At 44.8% G+C, this 18,503-nt stretch overlaps 1 protein-coding gene across 1 annotated transcript in view; it reads left to right on the plus strand.

Annotated features, from left to right (window-relative positions):
* CDKL2 (cyclin dependent kinase like 2) overlaps positions 1-18,503 on the plus strand; it is a 446,589-nt gene that overhangs the window by 242,391 nt on the left and 185,695 nt on the right. Inside the window, exon 5 of the mRNA XM_086961513.1 lies at positions 12,043-12,155. Coding sequence (XP_086817639.1) covers positions 12,043-12,155 — 113 coding nt within the window. The remainder of the gene's footprint in view (positions 1-12,042; positions 12,156-18,503) is intronic.

An 18,503-nucleotide genomic window follows, 5' to 3' on the forward strand; every position in this document is an offset into this window, starting at 1 on the left:
GTTTAGACAAAATTGCACTGGGTTTACTCTTTATACATTTTTCTCTTATAGATCCTTTATCTTTGTGGGACCAGTTTGTGTTTCTTTTCCTTTTTATTTAGAGCAAGTATGGTTTCCAGGGAGCCTTATTGGTGAATGTATAATTCTTCCGATAAATTCAGTCCATATTGAGACATACTTCTAAAATTGAGCATGTGTCTGGACTCCTTCTGCCTTAGAATTCGTTCTCTGTTACCTCCACGTTCACTCTGAGGAACAGTTTCTATTCCACTGAACTTTAAACATTTCCAATCTCCCTTATGATGAAGTTCCACATGTTTTGCGATGGCGTTGTTTTTACCCTTGTTTGCCGTCGCTCTTACGTGTTCCAGTACTCTCTTCTTTAGCTCACAAATTCTACTGCCCACATATTTTAATTTACACGGGCATTCAATTATATACACAGTGTACTGGCTTTTGCAGGTGATAAATTGCTGTTTCCGCCATATTTTTCCATCAGCCATAATCAATTCCTTTATTGGGTTGGCGATTTGGCAAACTTTACAATTGTGGCATTTTGCAAAGCCTTTTGTTTCCAGCCATGTTTCTTTTCTTTGATTGGTTCTTAGATGGCTGTGGATTCATCTGTCTTTGAGATTCGTGGCTCTGCGATACGTGATGGTTGGATGATTTCCCACAAGTTTGCCAATTGTATTTTCCAATTTCAGGATTTTCTAATTTTTTCTCAGAATCTTTGAGATTTCTTTGACTTCTTGGGTGTAATCCAAGATTAGGCGGATTGGTTCTTCTGTTTGTGTTGTTGCAAAGAGTTATTTTAGTGACAGGTATTCCTCTCTGGGTTTCTCATTTGCCCTAAGCCAACATTGATTTACAATTTTGCTGTTGCACTTCCTATTTAAGAATCTTTTTTTTGTTTTCACACTGTGATGTAGCCACTCTTATTCCTCGCTACAAATTCACATTAATCGGAGGAACTCTCTTTATGGGATACTGGCAACCAAAGCTGGTTGATGAAAACTTGTTGCTTCCAAGGTGGAGTTTGTGGCTGTTATCTTTCTGTGCAGAGTGGTTTCGATTTTTATGTTCTTTACATATATCTCAGTGTCAAGGAATGTTACCCTTTCACTGCTGATATTGTAAGTTAATTTCAGGTTCTCCACATTTAAGTTTAGAGTTTCAAAGTATTCCTGAAAATCTTCCACACTACCATCCCAGATAATCAGTAAATTGTCAAAGAACCGTGTCCACTTTATTATTTTTTTCACTGATTTACTGTGGGTTGGGCTCCATGCCACTTCTCTCTCCCACCAGCCCATTACAAGACAGGCGTAACTGGGACTAAAGGAATACCATATTGCCGCTCCGTTGCATTGGCGATACAGTTTGTTTCCAAAGATGAAATAATTTTGCGTCAGACATAGTGTGATAATTTCCATCAGCATGTCATTCTGTTTATTGTAATGTATGCTTTTATATATATATATATATATATATATATATATATATATATATATATATATATATATATATACAAACTTATGATTGTTGCCATAAATTGAAAGAAATATGCTAGGTGTTGCTAATATAAGCACTGTGCATTATAAATGGTTTATTGCTCAAAGAATGGCTCTGCTGAGTATTGGAAAACACGTAAAAAGATTAAATCTTTACCGTGTTAAGATGGCCGAAAGGCTTCTCTGTGTGCATAGTCCTATGTTTATGTTCACATTCGTAACTTCACTGCACTTTTTTTCTTTATTTAATGTCGGCTAAAGATACAAACAAATCACCCGTGACCAAGGCGAGTGTGTCGCCGAAACGCGTTGGTTTTTTTGACAGTTTGGCTTGATATGGAATAAAGTCTTCCAAAACCATACTATTGTTTGACGGAGATTATTGCTGAGAGTGCATTTGTACTGGAAAGTACGAGGTGGAACGGATTTACACAGGGCGACCTTGTGCCCTGGGTTTGCACCGACGCCAAAAGAGTCCCGGTCACAACACAAGGACAGTGGCAAGGATATATAATATATATATATATATATATATATATATATATATATATATATATATATATATATATATATATATATATATATATCTCCAAATTCCACTCTCTACGTGTTTTGTAATGAGGCCCAAGAAAGACGAGAGAGACGGACTCTTAAATTCAGCAGCAGCCGCTGGTAACTTTATTGATTTTTAGGGCTCGCCTGCTGATGCGCTTCTGCGCATCGCTGGCGAAGCTCTATTACGGCTTATCCAGTGTTGATCCACCACTGGCGATTCCACTGGCGATTTCTTCAAGTGCATGTGCTTTTTAGGTCATTGCGCAAGCGCAAGCCCTAAAAAGCGCGTGCACAATGCCACCAGCCGCCTGCCTGCCTGCCTCGCATTACCAGATCAAAGGCAGCCCAGCCCCCCTCCCACAAGCTTCTCAGCGTGTGCTCTGCCTCAGGCCTGCATTTCTCCTCCCCTCGGGCAAACAGATAGCCGCAATAACACCCTCCCTGCTCAGCTTTTTTTTCTCAATTTCTCCCCGTCTACACTTCCCATTAGGAGCCCTTCCTCCCCCCAGATAATCTATCTCCATAAGAGATAAGCAGCTCTTCCACCATCTCAAACCCGTATTAGTGCTCCTCACTATGCATGTTTTTACTTAGAAAATCAGCACAATGCAGCAGTGTGACATCAAGCCAGGTTCATCGACATCACTGCAAAAGTAAAGTTTTTATTCCCCATTTCCTCTTCAAGAAAGTGACTGCGCATCAGCCTCTACGGATCAGAAAGCGGAGCCCCTCCACTGACCGGGCTGCGAGTCAAATGGCCATGTTTCACAAATTATGGTTTTCGTGGTCTTATTCTGGAGTAGCCCTGTTGGCAAGAGAGGAAAGAGCAAGGCTCTGACAGTCAGTCCTCCTCTGCTTCATAGTATGCCGCGCCACTATAGTAAGTTGAACAAGGGATATTATTTGACAGAAAGAGGCAACCTGCATCTATTCACGGAAATACATTGAGCAGTCTACATTTTTATTTTTTAAAGCTACATACAATGCACCATAACTATTCTAGGTCTACAAATGGAAATACATAACAAGCAATATTTTTATTTATTTTTTAAGAGGTGCATACTTAAAAAAATGATTACAAAAATTAAACATCAACTAGTAATTAAAAAACCTAGCAATTAAGATATGCCACGTCAAATAATAACTTTTGTCGCCAATTAATTATCAGTGTCTGGAATGGATATGGTCACACCTTCACTCACCCTCAACCCCTCACCCTCACTCACCCTCAACCCCTCACCCACACCCTCACTCACCCTCAACACCTCACCCTCAACCCCTCCCTCACGCTCACCCACCCTCACCCTCACTCACCCTCAACACCTCACCCTCACTCACCCTCAACCCCTCACCCTCACTCACCCTCAACCCCTCACCCTCACTCAACCCCTCACCCTCACTCACCCTCAACCCCTCACCCTCAACACCTCACTCTCACACTCACCCACCCTCACCCTCACTCACCCTCACTCACCCTCAACACCTCACCCTCACTCACCCTCAACCCCTCACTCACCCTCAACCCCTCACCCTCAACCCCTCACTCACCCTCACTCTCACTCATCCTCTATCACCCTCAACCCCTCACCCTCACTCACCCTCAACCTCTCACCCTCACTCACCCTCAACCCCTCACTCACCCTCAACCCCTCACCCTCACTCACCCTCAGCCCCTCACCCTCAACCCCTCACTCACCCTCACCCTCACCCTCACTCACCCTCAACCCCTCACCCTCCCTCACCCTCACTCACCCTCACCCACCCTCACTCACCCTCAACACCTCACCCTCACCCTCACTCACCCTCACTCACCCTCAACACCTCACCCTCACTCACCCTCAACCCCTCACCCTCACCCTCACCCTCACTCACCCTCACTCACCCTCACTCACCCTCAACCTCAACCCCTCACCCTCACTCACCCTCACTCACCCTCACTCACCCTCACTCACCCTCAACCCCTCACCCTCACTCACCCTCAACCCCTCACCCTCACTCACCCTCAACCCCTCACCCTCACTCACCCTCAACACCTCACCCTCACTCACCCTCAAACTCAACATACATACATACATACATACATACCCTCACTCACCCTCACTCACCCTCAACCACTCACCCTCACTCACCCTCAACCCCTCACCCTCACTCACCCTCACTCACCCTCACTCACCCTCAACACCTCACCCTCACCCTCACTCACCCTCACTCACCCTCACCCTCACTCACCCTCACTCACCCTCACTCACCCTCAACCACTCACCCTCACTCACCCTCACCCTCACTCACCCTCACCCTCACTCACCCTCACTCACCCTCACCCTCACTCACCCTCAACCCCTCACCCTCACTCACCCTCAACCCCTCACCCTCACTCACCCTCAACCCCTCACCCTCACTCACCCTCAACCCCTCACTCACCCTCACTCTCACTCATCCTCACTCACCCTCAACCCCTCACCCTCACTCACCCTCACCCACCCTCAACCCCTCACCCTAACTCACCCTCACCCTCACTCACCCTCAACCCCTCACCCTCACTCACCCTCACTCACCCTCAACCCCTCACCCTCACTCACCCTCACCCTCACTCACCCTCACACTCACCCTCACCCTCACTCACCCTCACTCACCCTCACTCACCCTCACTCACCCTCACCCTCACTCACCCTCACCCTCACTCACCCTCACTCACCCTCAACCTCACTCACCCTCAACCCCTCATCCTCACTCACCCTCACTCACCCTCAACCCCTCACCCTCACTCACCCTCAACCCCTCACCCTCACTCACCCTCACCCTCACTCAACCTCAACCCCTCACCCTCAATACCTCACCCTCACTCACCCTCACCCTCACCCAACCTCAACCCCTCACCCTCAATACCTCCCCCTCACTCACCCTCACTCACCCTCAACCCCTCACCCTCACTCACCCTCAACCCCTCACCCACACCATCACTCACCCTCACTCACCCTCACTCGCCCTCACACGCCCTCACTCACCCTCACTCACCCTCACCCTCACTCCCCCTCACCCTCACTCACCCTCACTCACCCTCACTCCCCCTCACCCTCACTCACCCTCACTCACCCTCACCCACCCTCAACCCCTCATCCTCACTCACCCTCACCCTCACTCACCCTCACTCACCCTCAACCCCTCACCCTCAATCCCTCACCCTCAATCCCTCACCCTCAATCCCTCACCCTCAATCCCTCACCCTCAATCCCTCACCCTCAATCCCTCACCCTCAGTCACCCTCACCCTCACTCACCCTCACCCTCACTCACCCTCAACCCCTCACCCTCACTCACCCTCAACCCCCTCACCCTCACTCACCCTCAACCCCTCACCCACACCATCACTCACTCACCCTCACTCACTCACCCTCACTCACCCTCACTCACCCTCACTCACCCTCACTCGCCCTCACTCGCCCTCACTCATCCTCACTCACCCTCACTCACCCTCACCCTCACTCACCCTCAATGCCTCACCCTCACTTACCCTCAACACCTCACCCTCACTCACCCTCAACATCTCACCCTCAACCCCTCACTCACCCTCACTCTAACTCACCCTCACTCACCCTCAACACCTCACCCTCACCCTCACTCACCCTCACCCACCCTCAACCCCTCACCCTAACTCACCCTCACCCTCAACCCCTCACCCTCACCCTCACTCACAACACATATTGTGTTACAATAGGTGTCACATTTGCAAAAGATAAAACTATTGGCATTGTAAATAACAAAGCTATTAATTCGCTATTTTCAAAACAAGCACATAAATAAAAAATGTGTCCTTTACAATACCAATAGCTCAAACTTTCCTAATGCAAGACCTATTGCATTGCTGTGCTTCTCTCCCCTGCTGCACTCTCCTGCTCTCTAGAGATGTGGCCTAACGACAAGAGCTGCCATCTAAGTCACGTAAATACAAAATATGTTGCATTCCAAATGCTATAGGTGTCACATTCGCAAAAGTTATAACGATTGGCATTGTAAATGACAAAGCCATCAATTTAGCAATTTTAAAAACCAACAAATAAATAACATATGTCATTTACAATACCAATAACTCCAACTTTTCTAATGCGAGACCTATTGCATTTCCAATGCTTGTTTTCTTTTCTAGTGCATTGCTGTGCCCTCCACCACTATATATATATATATATATATATATATATATATATATATATATATATAGAGAGAGAGAGAGAGAGAGAGAGAGAGAGAGAGAGAGAGAGAGAGTGAAAGAGAGAGAGAGAGAGAGAGAGAAAGAGAGAGAGAGATATCCCTATATATGTATGTATAATAATATATATGCAAAATCCTCCCTACCCAGTTTGCTTCAAAACATAGGCATAAGCATGTATATAGTCACTGGGTAGTTATTGTTTGAACCAGGTTTCCTATAGAAAATACCTTTTTAGGTCCAGCCTGCAGCGCACATGCACTACTCTGCGATGCCTGCTATATCTGACCAGGTTGCTTAGGCCATGCCTACTGCTTTACATTTGTTTCTTCTTATGCCTTTCTTAATTCCTTTGTTCCTATTTGCATGACGTTGCTATTTGGCCTGCCTTTGGGTGCGTTTTTCACTTTGCGGTGACCACCCATGTTCCCTTACATTCTGATTGCATTTCCTGTGTTTGCTGCACTCTTTTTTCACTCAATTTGTCCCGTGCCATGAACACAGCAGCTCTTTTTGTCTTCCCTGCCAGCACGTTTCAAAAGTCCCTCGTTTATTCATGTTTTCGCTCCCCTGACACACATGTTTCAGACTGAAACACGTGCTGCGGGGGAGCAAAAACGTTAATAAACAAGGGACGTCTGAAAGTTTCAGGAGTCCTTTGTTTATTTATGTTTTTGATCCCTCACCGCACACGTTTCAAAAGTACCATGTTTATTTATGTTTTGGACAAGGCTATGAATTATAAATTGCATAAAATCTGAGCTCTCTGTATCAGGTGTGCGTTTACTCCACATGTGCATCAGTAGGCGCCACTGGCGATGCACTGGACTCTGCTTGGTTAGACCCCAACCGTATGCTTCGTGTGTCCGTGTTTGACTGGATTAGTGTATTCGGGGTGTGCCTTAAATGCACTTGTGTATTTCTGCGGGTCCTGAATCTGTGCGTGTGCTGTTTATGCATGTGAGTCTCAGTGCATTCAGATGTCTGCATACGTCGGAGTGTGCATTTTGCATTTGGACATATGCAGCATCCTGCTTGCCAAATTGTGCATTCCCCACCAGCTCTGTAATTTGGCACTCCCATTGCGAGATCAATTGGCTATGCCAGCCCAATGCTTGTTTTGTTTGGCTAGTAACTTTGACACCACTTGATGAATCTTAGCAAATGTACCAGAAAACAAGTTCATCCTCCTCAGCTCCTTCCTGGAAAGTTTTGAGTGCGAGCAGTCAAGCGGGGGCAGAGAAAAAGAGGTGTCCTAGAATTTATGTTCCCCATGCATTTTTTCACTGAACAATTGCAGAGCGGCTGAAGAAAATACATCAAATTTGTCAGAAAGCTAGATCTTGGTCCTGAAAGCAAGCTTTTTGTGATTTGGTGTAAATCAGTTAAAGAATTTTTGAGAAATTAAGGTTAACATTTTTACACCTTTGAGGATCTGTGGAACTGACAGATCTCAAGATAAGATCTGATTGGTTGCCACACATCAACACAGATGTGGCACCAGCCATTTTAGAATCCAGGAACTCTGCCCCGTGTCCCGTAACATTAAAATAAAAAAACATATATGGGGCAGGGCATGGATACTCTGCTTCCCTTAAGCCTAGAGGGGGGCCTCCCCAAGGTCTTCTGGTGTGGGCGTCCCAGAGGCCAGGGCTAAAATGGTAGTTTCTTTATTTTAAAAGAACCGCTGACCTGCGGTTTTTAACAATACGCCTCCTGGGGTGGGTCAACACCCAGTGGTATATTTTTGTTGGGGAGGGGGGTGCCCCTGTCAGTTCCTCTGCCTGCATCTATTCTGGGTGTGGCAGGAGATGGCTACATTTGTTAGCTCCTGCCTGGTGGGAGCAGCTTTTCTCTGCACCCATTGGCCAAAAGCAAACCTGTGTTCCCTGCCTGCACTCTTGCAGGCAGTATACTACCGTGATCTGGGACGACTGGATGGATTGGGAAGGGTGCCCCCTCCCCCCCAAAAATAATTTGGTCCTGAGGGATGGGGCCCAGGGGCCATTTTCAAGCCCAGACAGGGAGGTCACAAAAAACAAATATCATCCCGGGGGAATGGGGTCCCGAGAGGTCCTTAATTGATCAAGTAGGGGCTGCATGCGCCTTCCCCCAAAAATAAAAATCAAGATCAGTGGATGGGGTCCCAGGAGCCCTTTAGCAGCTCAGAGAAGGGACCCACAAGCCCCGCTCCCTCCCTCCAAAAAATGATTGTCCCAAGGAATGGGATCCCCAGACCCTTCTAGTGGCTCAGGTTTGAGGGCTGAATATCTGGCACAGCCTCTAAACCCACCAAAGATTGTGTTCTGCTGGGGGGGGGGGGGGGGGGGGGGTTCCCCCAACCTTATGCTCCGTACGGTGATGGACATCTTACTTTACTTTTAAAATGCATTGAAATTCACAGGAAAAAACAAAGGTTAAAGAGACAACATAGTTAGGAATTGGAATTGGAATAATATCTTACTTTATATGAAAACACCTTAGCAATTCACTGAAAAAAACAGAAAGGTTAAATGGACGTTATATATAGGTGAAAATGCCACTTAAAATATACCATTTTTAAATTAGCAAAATCACTGGAATGTATTAGTTATAGTTATCTCAAGTAACTATAACTTATGCCCTAAAGAATTTGCCATGCACTGCTAATTACCTCACATATTGCATCACCCATGACATGTTTTCTGATATCATTCATAATTGCAACATCTGAATTGACATCAACAATGACAACACTGTACATGGCGGGGCGCAAGTGTCACTACCCTGGTCCCTTATGCTCTTTATAAAAAACGTTTTCAGTACACAGGAATTGACCAATGCAACATTTACCTGAGCTGTTGTGGCTGGCCAATCAGATTGCGAGGCACCACAGTATGGTCCTGGGTACTGTGCTTCCATGATTGTCAATAAGAGAAAAGGCTCTGTCAGCCACAGGGATTAGAGTATTTAACAGTATTTTTTTTTTTACTATTGCAGAAAATAGCAGTCCAGCTACCATTAACTTTTCCACTAGAATAACCCCTCCATGACCACCAAAGAACGTCTTTAAATGCAATTTTCTCGAAAAGTACTGAATTAATTTACACCAAATAAATAAAAGCATGCTGTCTGAGTAAAGTTCTTACTTTCTGCCAAATTTGGTGTTCTTCCATTCAGGCATTTTTTCTGTATTGGAGAGCACAGGTTCCTATACAAATTGTATGGAAAATTGAGGTTTTGGAACCCCCTTTTTTCTTTGCCCCCGCTTGATAGATCAGTGTTAGCCTTTCTATGAAGGAGCAGAAGTGAGTGAGAATTTGTTTATGGAATATTTGGCGGAGATTTCCCGAACCACGCCACAGTTATTAAAGTAACAATAAATGCCTTTACTATGGAAAGTAAGACTGAACTATAACTACATTGCCACTGGTACCTCCAGTGTAACATATATATGTATATATGTCATGGCAGTGAAAATAAATTTGGTCCAATAACTACTGTTATTTGGAGCCACTGTACCAATAAACACAAATTCACATTTAGTATTACAGTGCAAAGATTACATTCCAGTTTATTACCACAGTATTTGGCTTTTCCAAAGCTAAGTATAATGTCTGCATCCTTCTCGGATTCGAAGGAGATCAAGCCACTGTTTGACCAGGAGCCCTGCAGAAGGACGCAAATGGTGACATCTTCACTGGATTGCGGTCGCACAGTTGAGCAGTCTCAGTTCACAATGCAATTCAGGCATGAAGTAAAACCCTTGACCAAACAAAAAAGTACAGCCTTACCATGGATCTTTAAGTTCACAGGATTTTGTAGGAGGATTGAGTTTGGGTCCCAAGAGCCCAGCCTGCAGGGTCCTGGGCAAGCAATGAAATGGGGTACCAGTGAAACAGGGTGGAAGAACCAACGGCAGCACAGTTCAGTCATCTCAAGAACCATGGACTGTGAATAATGTTATGCTTATGGCACCACAAATAAGATTAGTCAGTTCTTCCTAGCACTGCTTGCTTTGAGCTGGGGAAGCAGGTAGACCTCCCTGTCCCCCCATTATTTCTTGCCAAACACCACTATGATGGCTCTATGGCCATGGAGAGGGTTTAGAATTGTCTTGAGACTTGATGAGCATAACCAGGGACATGCATCACAGTGACAGGGAGCTCCCCATAGATGAGCAGCGCCTGCTATGTTCTTGGTGAAAGTTGGCAGTTTCTTCAGTGGTCAGTCTTGTCTTCTGTGCACTTTCACTGTCAGGCATCCATAGCTTGTCTTCTTCCTCCAGGCAGGCTCCTTCTGTGGGGATACCAGCAGTCCCACTGTGCCAGTTGGCATGGCAGATTCCTTTACTGTGGCAGACCCACAACTGTATCCTGTATATAGTTTCAGATTTCTTTAGATGATATCCCTTCCCCTCTGGGAGGCTGGCAGTTAAGAACCCCATCCCTGGATCTCAAAAATTCTCCCTGTAGTGTGTTACCTGTAAATGTCATTGAGAAGTCGTTGAACACTGACTGGCAGTTTCAGTCATTATCTTATACTCCTTTCTCAGATGGAGCTCGTGTATTCTACGTGTGCTATTCTAAACCTGATTGAGATAGTTCCTTCACTTTGTGTAGCTCTCTTCTTTAATAAAAGACACACATTTTGTCTTCAGATGGTGGTAGGTGGTGTGAGTTGACAATGGGATTCTCCGCTCGGAGTAATCCACAACAAGGGCAGAAAGAGGGGCGAACCCTTCACACTAGACATCCATTAGCCTTCTGGGAGAGGCAGTTCTAGGGAACAAAGAAGGCAATCCCTTACAAAGACTAACCCTGCACCAAGAGGAGACCTCTTCCCTGACTCCTCACACCCACCATCTAATGAGAGTGCTTCTGGAAGGAAAAAATGGCAGGACACAGAAAATGTCCCATCTGCACTTTTAAAGAGTCTTGTTTCCATTTAGCCACACTTCAGAGTCTGTTGCAACACAAAAGTGTTAGGGCTGCTTGCAATAAATAATGCTAGTTTTTTGAGGCTACGTCTAATAACCATCTTGCACAGCATGCTTGCATTGGCAACCCAATATGGATTCCATTGGCTAACAGTCATAAGCAGCACACACTCCACTGGAACATACGACCATCTGTCTATACAACATCTATGCACTCACCTAGCATACAGGATATAGCAAGGAATCCAAACACATATGACTTAGGCAGAACTTGAAAGGGCTGAGGCTGTTAGTCCACTCACCATTTGAGAGAACAGGATAAAATGCCTGCTCTGCAACTGTGATTCTAAATACATGGTGCTACTGCATCTAAACTCATGTCAGTCAACAAAGGAACAGTAGGCAGTCTTGATAAGGAAGGCATGCATGGTGCGTCCTATATACTAAAGAGGCCCACTATAGTTCTCATATAACTATTAAGCTAAGTGGTCTTTAGCTAGCTCTCATGATTGTCATGGACACTAAGATCAGAAAGAAAATACTTTAGCAATTTAGATTAGGATAATTTAGCTTGGAGGTGCAAAACCAAGCAGAGCACGTTCCTGCCCCAACAGCTTTTGAGCAACAGCATTCAGTTCTGATGTTTTTCCCAATATTTAAATGTAGGTTTTAATATTTTCTTTAAAAGAGGAGATATTACATTTTGCCGTTTTTATTCTTCAGGTGACTTTACTAAATACATTTTCAACAAATACACATGATCTCATGTTCAGAGATTAACATAATGCATTGTCTGTTTTTTCAGCCTGAATCTTGATTTCTGCTAATGTAAACTGTTTTTATTTCATTCAGGGCAGTTGATCTGTGGGCAATCGGCTGTCTGGTGACAGAAATGCTTACTGGGGAACCCTTGTTCCCTGGCGACTCAGACATCGATCAATTATATCACATCATGAAGTGTTTAGGTAAGACTATACTTTTATGTATGCTATATCTGGTGTCTACTCAAGAACAAAGTGCGTTATTAGTGACATAACACGAATGCCCTGTATATGATTGGGTTATTAACTGTAGCAGTTAAATACTGACAGAACAGGGTTAATTACTGAGTGTAGTACATTAACCCTGTTCTGAGTTTTCGTCAGAGAAGATTAACATGCAGAATTTGGTGCTTTCCACATACAATGAGTTCACACTCACCTGTGTAAAATTTCAGGGGTGTGGGAATGACTATGGAATTTGTAATTCCGATATTGCTGCAATGTAATTTGATTTTCCTCTCGAGAGCGGGATTTAAAGTTTGTGCCCCATTGTGACAAAATGTTAAGAGGTTCCCATAAATGGCTCTAATGTTGGTCACCTCACAGATTCACATTGCCTCAGGGGTGTAAGACCACCCTTCAATGCAGGGAGTTAACTGACCTGCTATATGCCAATTTGCAGAAGGAATAGGAATAATTAGAAACAAGCATTTGCAATGAAATAGGACGCTTATTTACGTGACTTTGAGCTATTTACATGCCAATGTCTTTTATTTATGTTTTAGTTTTTAAAACATAAATAAAAGCCATTGTCATTTACAATGCCAGTAGCTTAAACTCACGAGACCTATTGCATTGCAAATACTTGTTTCCTATTTATTTACATGCTGAAAGCAGCTCCCCGCCAATTCCTTTTGTGAATTCATGCAGTTTCAATGCCTTTCACTAACCTGATACTGCTGGTGAAGATGGGTGAGATGTGAGTCGTGGTCCTTTTGAACTAGCAGCTCTTTAAATTTTATATCAGGTTTGGGCAAAAAATAGTCATAATCATCCCTTTTGTTACAATCTCGACACCAGAGTAGCTGCCACAATTGCATCAAAAGTAAAGAAATAGAAAAGCACTTTTACATTTTTTTTCTTACTTTTGATGCAATTGTGGCACCCACGCCGGTGCAAAGATTGTAACAAAAGTAATACAAACAAAAAGAAATGGCGGGCGGCGTGAGTGAAAAAATAAATAAAAAGCTGCGATTTCGGAATGGTGGTGGGGTGGGCAAACACGGCAGAAAGCGGGCATGGCGTGCTGATTGTAGCGAAGCACGGCGTGCCTGCAAGTAAGAAACTCAATAAAGAAAAGAGTGCTTACAGACTAAAATAAAGCATCCCGTGTAACAACCGAAGTAAAGGGGCCAGTCGTCATGGGAGGTTACAGATGAAGACAAGGCATTAATAACCAGGTACTAACAAGCCAATTTACGAATCAGAAGCCAGCATTTACGAAGGACAATGAGATCAGCCAATGACAAACATGGGCGGAGAGTGGGCGGGGCTTCTACTCCGTAATCCACTGCAACAAGTTTCACGATCTCATTCATCGATTCATTGATCTTGAATGAGATCGTGAAGGAAACAGTTGTGGAGATAGCGCGTATGGAGAAGGACTGCGAGCGTCGACCATACATTGTATGTAAGAAAAACAAAGCCACGGCAAGGAACACCATAGATGGCCACACCCTTTTAGCATCAAGCCGGTTACCGGCGGAGTAAAGAGTACCTACACCGACCGATTGAGTCACTCGATGCCCCGGAATTGACCATAAGTCCCACAAGTCTCCTTCTCCCCACATAAGAGCCTGACACAAAGAATAAAAGCCTTGATGAGAGTCCAGGGACATCTGTCCTGGCCTCGAAACGCGTCAGCAGTTTTTGGTGGAATAAAGTTTTATCTATAAAGAAAACTAGGACTCTCGAGTCCAGATATTATTGATTTTGTGTCATCCATTTGACAATATTCCCCAAATTTCCTTGACTTTGTTCATTCATTGACTCTATATATTTGTATTATTGTCTTTTGGTACTGTATTAATTTCTTTGTATGATGTTTGATGTTGATATATTATTTTTGACATTGTTTGTTTATATATAATGTACAAGAGTGTAAATATTTCAATGTACAGTTTGTCTTTCCTGCTAATGTATGTGAAAGTAAGGTGCAAAAAATAACAAAATAATTGGCATTTAACAAGTTTGCCTGGTTGGGATTTAATAAATATTTTTCCAGCCTTGAAATCGTTTTTGTTTGAAGTAAGTGTGGTTTAGGCACTTTGTGTGTCATATATTCAATTATCAGGTCTAACCTTTACCACGTTTCAAGACCTATCTCCTTAGGGTTACAACTTTTAGAAGTAGGCATTTTCTGGTTTAACCATTATGTGTGCCTCTGCCTGTTTGTGTATTGATTGTCTGGTTGTGGAGTGACAGGGGCTGGGGATGGGCATTCACTGTAGACAGCCACTGGGGGGGGGTTGAGGTGTGCCTGACCCTTCCTGGATGACTCAGAGCTGAACTGAATGGGGCTTGGCTGTATTTAGAGTAGTGGGAGGAGATTTCCTTACATCTGAATAGGGCGCTTCTCCCTTGCACAATGCTGTCTCCACCCCCTGTGGTCATACTGCACCAGTGAGGACAGAACTGGTCTTACTGGGCTCAGAGACCCTTGCACAAAGAGAAGAAAGGCATTTTGGAACATAAGTATTAGACCTAAAACCCCAGAATTTTAGATTACTTCTGGACTCAAGAGGAATTTTTGCCAAGGAGCAGAACGGAGTAGTACTGCCCCTTTGCTGTGTGCTGTGTGGAGTTGGCCACAGTTGGAGTTTCTGCCAATGAAAGGACAACGACTGAGACTTCGCATTGAACCTCCTTGAAAAAGATCTCCAAGGGCCTGTGAGTGCTGACCTCCTGTTCTGAAGTCTCAGGGACACAAAGACTTCACCCCCTGCTCACCTGAACTCTGCTGCTGAGAGTTCCGGCCTGCCAGGAGGTGCCTGTTCCAGTTCTGGGCCTCTGGAGATTGTGCTTGCTGCTGGGAGCTGGAAGAAACCTAGAGAACTGAAGAAATTGATGAGTGCTCTTCTTGCGGCTGTTTTTCCAACACAGCACCGATGTGTGAGAAGAATCTCCACGCATCGCTGTGCCACTGCACCTGCTGCAGCTGCAAGAACTAATGCCTTGAGGGATCGCGGCTGAAGAAACCACTGACGCATCCCGGATTTCCACGCATCGGACCTGTGCGGCTTGTTTTCCCAACGCATCACCCGCAGACCAGAACCGTCTTGGAATCGACGCATCACTTCCCCCGACAGACCAGATTCGACGATTCACTTCTCCTGCATGCAGCTAAACTGTTGCATCGTCTTCCCATGGTTACAGGAACTGATGCCTCTCTTTGTTTCTCAATGCCTCCCATCTCTGCAGCTGTTTGGCCTTGTGAATTTGGCGCATCTATAGATAGTTTGTGAGAAATCATGCATCCATAGTTTTCTAGGGACCAAGTTGTTTGACACCTTTGATGACGGTGGGATTCTCGTATAGATTTTCGTTTTACCAATCCAAGGAATCCCTGGCCGACTGGACCTTTTAGTCTGCATGGAAGTGGGAAGGAAGTTAGTTAAATTTCATATCCTTTTGACAAAATCCTAATTCTACACGTTTTAATCTGAAGGACCACTGACTCTGAAGAAAAGTTTAAAAATGTATTACAAAGCCAAAAATAACTGGACATACAACCACCTCAGCAAGAGGTTCAAGAAATAGACCGGCACTAATGCAAAAATAATCCTACGCAGGAGTCTCAATCGACTCAGAATAAAAAGCAAAGTTAATTCAAGAAGCATTAGGCAGGCAATAGCTGTGCCCACTGGAAAACTCGATTGCATCTGTTCCAGTGGGAAAGAAAAAGAAAAGTCTGTCCCTACACTAACTCTAAAGTGACATCCCTACTTAAAATCATCCCTCCCAGGCAAGAGAAAAAGTTGTCAGCTGTGAAGGCCCCCTAAGAAGCACATTCACCTTCCAGGTAAGCATCCTCAACTTCTGGCCTCGTTCTAAGATGCTCCTTAGTTTCTCCTGCCTAGTCCAAACTAAAGACCCATGTCTAACTGCACATCCAATTGGACTGCCTTAGACAAGACCCAGTATAAGTCCAACTAACCCTAACCGTAGCTTCAATAGCAACTAACTCTCCACCCTCGGGGCACTTTCCCAAATACAAACTCCCAAAAACAATGGGTACGCCCATGGCACTTCTCCTTCAGGCAGATACTGCCACTCGTACTTTTCCAGCATCGATCCTTCTTCTTCCAAAAACCGTAGCTGTGTTCTTGGGTCCCAGGCACCCTCTCCGCCAAAAGTTGCAACCGCGCATTCCAGTGCCCTCCCTTCATCTCTACTCCTACCAATCTAGGTTCTAAACAATGGCTCATTCTACCTAACAAGCTACATGGCCTTGCACCTGCAAAAGAAATACATGAGAAACAATCCCTCAGCACGCTCTAAGTTACAATTCGAAATTCAACTGCAACCATGAGCTTCTTTCCCAAAGTATATTTCCAACTCGACATTTCTAGTCATGTTAAGGAAACCACAGTTAGGCCTCTGCTAGCGTTTCCATGTATCAGGCCTTTGCTCTTTTAAATGCATTTCTGATACGACAACATAAACATTTCATCAATCAATCCTAACATTACATTTCACATTAGCAACCGTTATTTTCATGTTAAAGCATCACATTTTTTATTAGGCAGCCTACACGTGCAACTTTAAAATATGGCACGTTTAATGTCAATGCACATTTCACACACAGAGCTTAAGACCTTGGCTGCTAGGGAGATTTTTCTCCTGTGCTGGTCCTCCTTATTTCTCATTGTTCATGACGAGCTCAGCTCGTCATAAGCACACGACCAGTGTACTGCATGGCGAGCTGAGCTCGTCATGAGCAGGGAAGGGGTTAAAGCATGATTCTCTCAACTAAAGCACTACATCAATCTGTAAATGATATAAACATAATTCTACATATTGCACTGATCCCCGGCCTAATACTACATTATAAAATCACACAATAACATGGCCCTCTAAATATGCGGGTGCTGACTACTTGGGACTATGGTGCACCTCTACAATTTCTCAAACAACATGGCAGTTAAGTGTGGAGGTTTGCCGAACGGGGTGCATGCTTCGCACTCACGTCGAGTTTCAGCACGTTTGGAAGAAACAGCTCCTCTCCCTGATGAAAATCCAGCGGAAGTGGCAGGGCCACAGGAGGGGACAAGCCAAGCTGTAAGGGTGTCTGAAGAAGCGGGTTGCTCGCTTGACCAAGATGAGGAGGGTCACGACAACATCGACACTGAAACTGCCTCTGAAAGGGGAAGTTGCTGTGAGAGTGGTCCCGAGTCAGACTCAGCTGATAGAAGTTGTGAGCAGAGTGAGCAGAGAGAAAGTCAGACAACAAGCAGAGCTGAAGATCAGTGGCCAGAGAGGCAGAGGCGCTTGAACTTGAGACTGGTCTCCGAGAGGGATCTTGCCCCTGTGTCTGAAGAGACAGAGTCAAACGGAGGCAAAGAAGAGCAAGCCTGTGGAGGTCTGAGGATATCAGGATGAAAGAGAGTGCCTTGCCGAAAGTACACGGCTCCAGAATGGTCATATATATCATGACAGATGCCAGGAGTGCTGAGATCGGGGAAGGTAAGGGCAGTGACAGTGATTAGTACCAGCCCTAACGTCAAGTTGGATATGGTGTTGTTAGTACCAGGACTCAAAGTTGAAGGGGTGCTGACCATCACAGTTCCAAACCCTCTGATTCTGAGCAGAATCTGCAACCTTATTATGAATCGATTTATTTTCCCTACCTTTGGAACTGAAATTCCATCTCATGAATCAATTGTTCTTCATCTTGAACTGTTGCAGCATGTTCTAGAAGCTGTTTGAGCAAATCTTATTTTGGATTAAAGAGACTTTGTTGTAAATAAGCGATTAACCTAGGTCCGAGTGGAAGACGAAGAAATTTAGGGACTTTCCACAGAGGACGGAGAAGGGTTAAGGGCGTTTTTTGCTTGCTGCAAATAAGGAACTGAAACAAAAGGGGACTTCCAGCTTTCTGAAGTGTGATCCGAGTTGATTCACAAGCATCTGAAGAAGAAGAGAGACTTTCTAAGCGTTTTTGCAGTATAAAGGAGCTGAAATTATTTCTGAGACCATGGAGGCTGGAAACCCAAACCTTAGAGCTAGGTGCATAGTAGGCACACTTACAGGAGGGGTGATACTATTCATAATTTTTTGTAGTTGTAGTTTCATATATAGCACCACATGAGCAGGCAGTGGAGGTAGAGGGAACACCTACACCTACTACTCCTAGCAAAGAAGAGGTCAAGGTATGAAACGAAAGAGCTGTCTCAAGACCAGTCTCAAGTTCAAGCGCCTCTGCCTCTCTGGCCACTGATCTTCAGCTCTGCTTGTTGTCTGACTTTCTCTCTGCTCACTCTGCTCACAACT

The sequence above is a fragment of the Lissotriton vulgaris genome, chromosome 3_1 (genome assembly GCF_964263255.1).
Source record: "Lissotriton vulgaris chromosome 3_1, aLisVul1.2, whole genome shotgun sequence".
Lineage (NCBI taxonomy): Eukaryota > Metazoa > Chordata > Amphibia > Caudata > Salamandridae > Lissotriton > Lissotriton vulgaris.